Genomic DNA, 10,220 nt, shown 5'->3' on the forward strand with positions numbered 1-10,220 from the left:
AAATGCAACACTTTTTTTTCAGATCGATACAGCGGTTGTGTCATAAAAGTATTTCTGCATTTTACATGTCTTTCAATAAGGAAATCAGAAAGGGCCCCAGCTACGGCTTTTATGATGCGTTTGTGACTCCACATGCGCGTTCTGGTAGCCTTTCTCGTTTTTTTTTTTTTTTTTTTTGACTGCTGCTTTCGCGCGTTCGACACTATCTTATTGCACAGACGGCCGCTTTAGGAGCTCGTTAGCTCGCGAGTGGGCCAGACTCGGGCCTTACAGCATAGCAGCCCATCTCACTACACATGGTTTAAAAATGGAAGAGAGGAAAAAGAAGAACGGCACTGAGGCCACGCCCGCGCGCGCTCTCACTCGAGGCCCACGTGACATAGGAGAATCTTGCTCGCGCTTTCGAATGCGCAGCTAATGGTGCTTGGTAGACGCACTTCGCTCCATTGCGGAAAGGTACGACGTCGAGTTAACCCCATTCATTAGCATCTGTGTACCCTGCTGCATCGAAATTCACCCTCTCTTCCTAGGCTGCGTATCCATCATCGCCGAATAGTCACCACCCCACACGACGCCTTCCTCGATGTTACTCGTCGTAGGTCCAGAGTGGGCAAAGGATGACGTGTCCTACGTGTTCAGCAACTTGGCCATCGGGGCAGCCCACGCAAACAATCGGGACCCGGTGCTCAAGCCATGGAACGAGACCGATGAACGCGCTTGCGGCAGTGGCATAGAACATCCCAGGAGACTTTTCCCGAGGGCCGAGTGGGACCCGCTCGTTGAGATGGGGGACAAGGACGCCAAGCCTCAGCGCAGCACCATGCAAGCATCATGCACCGTGCAAGGAGCCTGGCACCAGACCGTGGTAGCATCCAGGGCCACCGGACGCCTACTAACACGCAGGTAAAAATAAATTTGTTGCTTGCTGTATCATATCTCAGGACCGCTCCTAACATGTTCAGTGGATTGACCAATTTAATTCTATCGTATACTATTGAGAAAATCCTATTTATGGATTGTTTTGTCTCACAAATAAAAAACGTTAAATTGTTTTTCGAGTAGTAAGAATAAAGAATACCTGTAGCTATGGCAATTATAGTCATGTAGCGCATTATTCAACGAAGTTTTCGTAATAACACGATTGATGGGCGAGTTTGTAAACGTTGTAACGCGTTAACCTATCAAATGATTCTTGCATGAATGGAATCAATTGACTTTTATAATAGTACGATGATTACTTACAAATTTATGATTTTGAAATTAAATAAATGCGTCGGAAACCGCGTACATTGGACACTTATTTGCGTTAATATTCCAATGCAGCGCAATGTTTAAACACCGGCATGCTTGATAGGCGAATTCTTTAAATGCGCCTTTTAATTAGTTTCTCGCATGATTAGCCGACGCCTCGATGTGCGGTTAACCAGCATCTGAAATTCTGCGTTCATCGTTATGAAGATCGGAGGATAGTACGCAGCTTCAGCACATGTTGCGGCTTTGTCAAATCTCTTGCGTTTTAACCGTAACTTTGATGTGCGTCTTATCCTCGACGCTTCCACCCTCCGTGGTTGCTTAGTGGTTTTGGCGTTAGGCTTCTAAGCAAGAGGTAGTGGAATCGAATACCGTCCATGGTGGCCGCATTTATATGAGGGCGAAATGCAAAAACGCCCGAGTGCATTGGGTGCGCGTTAGAGAATTCCAGGTGGTCGAAGTTAATCCGGAGTCAGATCAGGGTTTTGGCAGGTAAAACTCCATAATTTAGTTTTGATTTTGACGAACCGAATTTGATGTTTATTTCATTTCAATGAAAACGTTAGAATCTCCAGACTACCTGGGGCAAATTATTGATTTAAGTAATCGATGTTAAATTTAAGTAATCAATCCTCACGCCCCTAGGCAGAGCAGGCCGTGATGACTCAGCACTTTGAGTAAACTTGTTCGAATGCGGCAATGTCTTGTATGGGCACTAGTTTGGCGGAAGGGAGATAAAGACTGGCGGAAACGCAACTATATTTATTCTTTTACGAAAAGAAAAGTCTAGAGATAGAGAGAAAAAGAACGCGATATGCGCCAAAGAGTCCACAAATATGGAGGCTTGTATCATCTATGCGTGAATAGCGCCAATAATTTCTATTCAGCCATTCGTGCTTTGGTAGTTTTGGTAAAGCATTCAGTCCTCAGCTGAGTTCAAGTCTCATGAACGCTATATCACTGGTTGGATGGTAATGCTTGAGGAAGAGTTCCATCCTATGGTTTAGTTTTATGCTTCAGTTTTATGCCTCGGTTCGCATGAAGGTGTGCGAACCGAGATATCTGTAAAATGTTTACAGAACTTAGCACAGTCGCATGGGAAAATAGCAATAATAATTATATTATTATTTTAGTAGTGCGCAGTTAGAGCTCCATTGTGTATACGATACCGCTGGTTTGTACTTTGATATGAACCGCGTAAGAATAAAAAAGGCATACAAACGATTAAAACAAACAGGCATTGAGACTCTTTTTTGTCACATAGGTTGCCTTTTCCTACACGGCACTGAGTCACATAGACAACAGCGGGGTATGAAAGGATGAAGTTCAGGCTCTCGTCCCTTTGTGAAAGAATGCCAAAATTTAACACATAACCGAGGTGCTGGAAACGGTAGCACGAGAAAGTGCCAAAATAAACGCGTGGCCTATGATATAGTGATCGCTGTGCACTGGGTACCTATTCTGCTAAGGTATTTTTTTCATTTTTGTGCCTTTCTTTATTAGTTTTAATGAAGTGATGTCTGAATGCATCAAATAAAAAAAATTGTAACTTGTAATATCACGCCTTGAGCATTCTAAGGTGACGGATTAACAACATGTTTGAAACAGAATTGAAAATACCAATTCTTGTCACGCAGATATTATCTTCTGGTAATATATGAACCTTTTCAGGTTTATGGATTATAAGTTAGATAAAGTAGGTTAGAGCTTACTATGCGGTTTTTGATAATCTTGGTTTTGCTGCATTTGCAAAATAGAGATTATAACGTATATTCCGCACTTAGTCATTTCATAGCTTATTCGGGCTGAAAAAAAGCAAATCAATTGAGCAGAACAACAAATGATCAGCCAGAATCTGGTTTCCCGTTTTCATGAATGGATGATGAGATTGATTTTTTTATTTATCTATTTATTTATTGGGAAGTTGCCGTTTGTTCAGAATAAAGTAGGATGCCTTTCGTTGGAAGAGCTACACTGTTCGGCAACCTGGTTGCTTAATGGCAGTGGCTTTCACATAAGCAGCACTCATTATTGTCACGTATTGTCAACGCAGTTCAGAGGACCCGAGTACCCGTGGAACAGAAGCTGGTGTGAGCATGACTCGCCTGGTCGTCGAGTGTGGCGCAGTGGTTTCTCACCAGTACAGCCTCGGCATCTTGGGCTGCAACCCGCACATCCATCCGCGTGACACGCTGCCGTGTGTGTTGACGATGCTGACGACAGTAACGACGTGTCAACTCCAAGCAGCTGTCTTTGGAGGCTACACGGGAGGTAAGTCAAACACCAGTCAAGCTAAAACACCGCAGTCAACTAATGGTCTGCTTTATTACTATTCAATTTTGGCCAAGTTATTTCGTAAGAGGCACTGTGATGGTAGGCCAGCTGTTTCCCCGAGTCAGCGAAACGTCCCGATGAGCCGCCTAGGCTGGTGTGAGCTGTTCCTTTAGCGTAGTCCCTCAACGTGAGGTGATCCTTCAGCGAAGGGATTGTAGCAGCTTCGTCAAATGAAATACCAATGTTGGGACTTTTAGAGGAGCATGTAGGTTATGTATCAGGGCTCAGTGCTGGGTTCTTTGGCTTTAAAGCAAAACTATTACGAGAGAGAGAGAAAGAGAATGGAAAAATATACCATCTTTAAAGAGCAAATTACTGGTTCAGATATTCCATGTTTTCTTTTCGTTTCATACAACGAGAAAGTTTAAAAAAAGATGAATAAAAAATCCCCATCAAGTTTACTACTGTTAGACTGAGTAATACAACAACGATATATTTCTAATGGGTGGATATATTAAGTCATATAATGCGGACAGTAACATTCGTAACTTATCGGAAATTCGAAGACGGAAAGGAAAGCAAGAGGCCGCGGGATTCTGTACTGTTTCACTTTTCTGTTGAATCTTGAACTATCCCGCAGCAATGGAAAATACCAAAAATAACTAAAGTAATAGATGTGAGAGAAATGTTCCTAACAAAGTACATGGTAATAAATGAAAGAGTACAAGATGACAACGAGAAATACCATATGCATACAGCTACTATGCAAATGTTTAGAAAAGAAATAAAAAACAAGCACGCCGACCAATCAATGCAGCTATAGACAAACCGTATCGGTATGCGTTGGACACACTCCGTCACCTATCGGTAAATTGCGCGAAAGCCCCAAATTCCTACAGCTACTTTCGCCTCGAAAGCCTATAATCTTTCGTGAGCCCAGTCGCTTGACTATATGGTGGTGAAGGGCGGTGTTATGTAAAAGGAATCGCCTCGTGAACGTTGTTACGTACGGGGTCTGGCCCCATCCGTGAAAGGAATGCGCATCGGTTGGTGGCAGAAGACACACTAAGTTTATTTTCTACAAAAGACGCAGGCGAGCGCTGCATGTGTTCGAGGGGGCAAACTCTCAGCCCTCGGTCCCTGTCCGGTGGCCGAGAAAGTGGGGGCGGCGGAAGATTCTAGGAACTCGACTCGGGGTGGAGTCACTTCATGTTTCTGCTGCGCTGGTGCTTCCTCCAGCCAGTGGAGCGGGGGTGCGTCGCTTGTACACAACACTTTCCTCCCTTCTCAGATGGCGTCGCTGTAGCGGTCCGGAGGCCGTAGTTCCTGCTGCGGTAGTCACGCTCCAGTCGTGTTCGGGTCTGTCTCAACAATTGTGGGAAGACTCCAGCGTCTTCGAGAGAGTGGCCTCCGACGACGTGTGGTGATCTCCTTGTATCCCAAGCATAATTGGAAGCGGGACGCTGCTTCCGGTTAGCGTACAGCTGTTATCCCGTGTCGCCGCATCTGCTTGGTTGTGTGTCAAAGCGCCGAGCTTGACGTGATCGCAATGTCGTCGCACTACTCCGTTAGGCCCTTAATGAGCCATGATCGGTGCCCTTGCTTTTCCAAAACCATTCCTTTCGTCAAGATCGAGTTCCCTCCGAAGTTTCGAAAGAAAACTGCTTGTCCGATAGCGAGTGCTCTCGGCACTGTGTCCCTGTTACAGTTGGTACGGGTTTTGTTTGCGTTTGCTTTGTGCTGAATGCGTGTGAGTGCTGTGTCTAGCTCGCGCCCGAACATACGCGCAGCTGGCGTTTAGCCCGTTGATGTGGAGACGGTGGTGTGCTGCTTCAGCAAGAACCGGGCCAGCCTACACGCGAATGTTCCGTCCTTGTTTTTGGCTAATGCTTGTTTCGTTTCAAAAACCGTCCTTTCTGCTTGACCATTCGTGGCAGGATGATACGGTGCACTTGTTACGTGGGCGACCCTATTCTTCTTTAGGAAGCTTTCAATTTCCACTGAAACGAAGGATGGTCCATTATCAGTCACAAGCTTTTTGGGGAGCCCAAAAGTTGCGAAAAGATTCCGGAGCTCTTTAATCAATGTGGCAGACTCTGTATTGCGCATGGAGTGCACTTCCAACCATTTGCTGTATGCGTCCACGACAATTAACAGCATCATGCCTTCTACGGGGCCAGCGAAGCCTGCGTGAACTGTGTCCCACGGTGTTGTTGCGTGTTCCCATTCAGAGACTGGTTGCCATGGCTGGTGCCATTTGGCGTTGACAACAAGTTGCACAGTTTTTGGTGAGACGTTCGGTGTCTGCGCGAAAGCCTGGCCACCAAAAGAAACTTCGTGCGCGTGCCTTTATGGCCACAATTCTGCGGTGGTTTGCATGCGCGAGTTCAAGAAGGTCATTTCTCGCCTTTGGTGGAATTACCACCCGGGAGCCTATAACAAGGCACCCCTCCTGTGCTGAAAGCTCTCTCCGAAGTTTCCTGTACGATGAAAATTGATATTTTGGCAGCTTATGCACTTCGCCGTTTGAGACAGCCTCCAGCACTCGGGACAAATCTGAGTCCTCTTAGTGATTAGCGCGAGTTGCCGCGGTGAAAGCTCGAAGCTGGGCGTGGTAGCCAACATGAGCGCGTTTTCGGGCGGATAAGGTTCATCAATTTGTGCCGGTAGCGGAAGTCTGCGGAGAGCGTCCGCGTTTTGGTGCAGTCGGCCAGGCCTGTACACCAACTTGTAATCGTATGTTGCTAGTTTAGGCACCATCGCGTCATCCTTGGTGAAAGGACCTGGGGTACTTGCTTTGTTTCACCCATGATTCCAATCAACGGCTGGTGATCCGTTATTATGGTCACATGCCGGCTAGCGATGTACTTATGAAAATGACTGACGCCATAGATTACTGCTAAAGCTTCTTTCTCGAGCAGGGAGTAGTTCTTTTCGGCGCTTCCCAGTGTTCGCGAGGCGAATGCAATGGGCGCCTTTCGGCCAAGAGCGTCTTCGTGAGTTAGGATGGCACCGACGCTGTACGGATTGCATTCCTCCTGGAGCCATGGCCCTTAACTTCGAAAACTTATCCGCTTCGTAACTCCTGCTGCCTCGTCGCCAGTGTTACGTACGGGGTCTGGCCCCGTCCCTGAAAGGAATGCGCATCGGTTGGTGGCAGAAGACAGATTGAGTTTATTTTTTGCAAAAGACGCAGGCGGGCACTGCATGTGTTCGAGAGGGCAAGCTCTCAGCCCTCGGTCCCTGTACGGTGGCCCAGATGCTTGGAGCGGCGCAGGATTCTCGGAACCCTACTCGAGGGGGTAGCTTCCTGTTTCTACCGCGTTGGTGCTTCCTCCAGCCGAGGAGTGGTGGTACACAACAAAAGTTACGAGCCACTGTCATACTGTCCTCAAAGGTTCGAATGAACGAGAAAATTGTTGTCCTCCTGACTTTAAAAAGAATCCACAAACGAACCCACACGAGCTCACTGCACTTTCTACGATCGTTAAACAAGGCATTTCCGTGATAGACGTACTTGAGTACCTTGCGAAAAATGACTTTGCTCTTAATGCCACCATCGCGCTCTCGCATCCGGATAAAGAAGTTTCTCGAAGTTTAAAATTATAATCACTACCTCCGCTCCGCAATGTCACGCACGATAGATTAGTTGGTTTAAAAATGCTATCAATAGAAGAGTTTGTGGCTGAAATAAACCCTCCAGAGACCTTTAAAGACATTGTTTCTGGAAAATCCGGCAAATTTCAGTTTCTGTGAACGAACATTTGGCTGATTCTTACCAAACTCGAACGTCTACAGTGCCTCTTTATGTCTGTGTCAAGCTTCGAGCTCGCTGCTTAATCCCTGTCAGCGTGCTATGCAGCGTTTTGACATTCGATGTTGATGTCTCTCATTAAAGGTGATCGGAAGTGAAGGCGCGAAAACGACGACGGACGAAGAGAGAGCACACACACACACAGGGCGCCGTGTGTGTGCTCTCTCTTCGTCCGTCGTCGTTTTCGCACCTTCACTTCAGATCATGCTTAACCAACACGCCCAACTATCCATCCTAACGTCATTAAAGGTGTTATACCTAATTTCTATGAAGCTAGGTATAGAATTTCTGCAGCTCTTTGAAGATAGAGCTTAATCGCCCTTTCCGTATAATCATATTAAAATGCCGGGAAAGAATGATCTTAAACCGCGTCAATGGCGAGGTATTTGTTAGTATCAGGTTTCTGTCAGAGGTAGCGTCGGGTACAGAGTTCGTTTCCTAGATTATTTCATTCCGTTTTAGGCAGCGATCAGTTATTATTGCGTCATCAGTGATTAGTTCTGGATAATTTCCATGCAATAGGGCATGCTTTAGTTCTGCGTGTTCGTCCAAATTCCTGCATGTCGGAACAAATTCTGTGATACGTGCAAGCTTGACAGTTTGGGATGCCCGTTTTACAATGTTGTGGGTGACTGATGTCAAAGTGTAGAACATTGGAATATGAAAGTGTAGAACATTGGAATATTGAACAATGGGGCTAAACAGGAAGGAAAACAATTTTGTGGTTGTCCTAAATTGTTCTACAACCAGCAATTTCTAACCCTATTGTTATGCAGGTGCTCTGCCAAACTCCCAAGTGCATGCCACAGCAACAGAAGCCCTATCTAGGAGTCACGTGAAACGGTATGCGACGGGATGGAAGTCCCAGGAGATGGAGCCACTGATCACTTCGTACCCTGCACAGCAGGTGAAGACAAAACGTGTCAGATTGTGGATAAGCTATCGACCTGGAACATGCTCCTTCTGGGTTCCCAATCTGAACTGCCAGGAATGCCGTACACGGGTAGCCAACTTTTCATGAAGAATTCTACCGGCGTTTTACAATCGATTGAAAATTTTGGTGCACTGCGGGTGCTACAGTACCCGGAGCTTATTGAATGGCTACTGAGAACACATCGCTGCATTACATCCGTGTATCTTAAACTGTCCGTCATCCAAATTGCAAGCCTCTCGGTACTTGACGCTCTTCGGCATAGCTCAGGAACCAAGACAGTGATCCTATGTTTCTAGGATAAGCAACGTTGCTTTTAAGGTCACACCCTGCTTGACCAAAATCGAAGAGCTTTGCTGCGCAGCCTGCGTCAAACACGAGGCTCCCCCAGAAAGCCACGCTGTCGGCGCCTCTGCAGACTTCATCGTCTCCGACTAATAGGACCGTTGGCAGACACGCTTTTCATGGATTTGCTAATAAACAATAGCTGAAAGAGCTCTATTTGCTAGACAGCGAACTCTTATGTCTTACCTATACCTCTTAAGCCAGTACCTTCGTATGACGACGGCTATCAATCATTTGGCTGTTGTCATGACAAACGAAGTGGGACAGAAGGCTATTCTCGAAGGCGTTTTGAAACAAAGAATTATCGAGATGCTCCTCATCGGCGGGTTCATTGAAAACGAAGAAAGCCCGGGAATAGTAGCTGCAGTGATCAGGGAGAACAGCGTGATTCGCAACTTGAGTATTTCTATCAGAGGTGATCCTGCGGTTGGGCGGTTCAGGTTTACGGCTGCTGGCTCCCTGGACTCCCTCAAAACGACACATTGGAAGAAGTCAGCCGTCAGAGTGCGCACATTTATTAGAGCACTGCCGAATGAAGAAAACTTGAAGGTGCACATCAATGCTGAACTTGACCACCGTCAGCTCCAGCCCATCTACGCGGAGATCTAAAGCATTGCCCTTACGAAAATGGTCGTCGAATTCTAGTAGGCATTCCATTAACGTTTTGTCACTCAATTAACAAAACCTTATTTGAAATATCATGAGCCTATCATTGTAGACTCGTTGATCATTATTGAAAAGTGGCCACCCTGGAACCATTGTAGCTTCATTTCCCTGATATTGCGTTGATTTCATACGGGATTCCCATGGAATAAACATTGTATTTTACTGAAGTGTGAAGTCAAATATACATGAAAATTAAAGATTTTAATGTGGACTACAATCGTAAATCAGTGAATTTTGACATTTGCAAGTCAGGCTTGCAAGTCAAGCTTGAGTGTTGCACACTCAAGCTACCTTTTGTAGTCTTTTATCGCAAGAGCCCTTTCCCTGTATTGCTACGGAAAATAAACATTCGATTTGGTAATAAAGAAAAAGCATATGAATACTTTTTCATCAAGGATTTCATACATTTATTTCTCCTCCATTTCACAGGCCAGCATCGAAAATAGATACTTGTCATGCTGATACACTGTTCGATGGGAACTTGGTGCATGGGTACTGTGGAATGAAATACAACATGAGATTAGTCAAGCATACTATTCGCACATCCTACAACACCATCGCCTTTCACGGAGAACACTACCGCCGCCTCATAATGCTCTGACACGAGAGGAAACCGTAATATGGCGCAAACTCGCCCGACATTATTTCCGATTGTAAGCATAGAATGGCATTTGCGAACGTTAGCGCTGGCACCATTACTCCTTTCTAGATTCCACGGACCACTGGACTGGACTGGAAAAACTTTATTTAGGTCCTGCAGGAAGCGCTTAGGGCGTAGCGGGCGTCTCCCACGTAGGGACCGACAGGGAATACCTGGCGCCCGCTTCGTGGGCCTGCTGGACGGCCCATTGCTGGTCGGCGAGAAACGAGCTTCTGAGGGACTTCTCCCACTTGTCCGAGGTAGAGTCGGGATGAGCGTTTTTACACTCCCAGAGTATG

General features: G+C 46.1%; 1 protein-coding gene across 1 annotated transcript; it reads left to right on the forward strand.

Moving 5' to 3' along the window:
• Positions 1 to 534: 534 nt before the first annotated feature.
• On the forward strand, positions 535 to 9,627 carry LOC119437248 (uncharacterized). Its single transcript, XM_037704288.2, has 3 exons — positions 535 to 903; positions 3,305 to 3,522; positions 8,116 to 9,627. The coding sequence occupies exons 1-3, from the start codon at positions 584 to 586 to the stop codon at positions 8,358 to 8,360; spliced, it is 783 nt and encodes a 260-aa protein (XP_037560216.1). The 5' UTR covers positions 535 to 583; the 3' UTR covers positions 8,361 to 9,627.
• The last annotated feature ends 593 nt before the right edge of the window (positions 9,628 to 10,220 follow it).

The sequence above is a fragment of the Dermacentor silvarum genome, chromosome 1 (assembly GCF_013339745.2).
Source record: "Dermacentor silvarum isolate Dsil-2018 chromosome 1, BIME_Dsil_1.4, whole genome shotgun sequence".
Taxonomy (NCBI): domain Eukaryota; kingdom Metazoa; phylum Arthropoda; class Arachnida; order Ixodida; family Ixodidae; genus Dermacentor; species Dermacentor silvarum.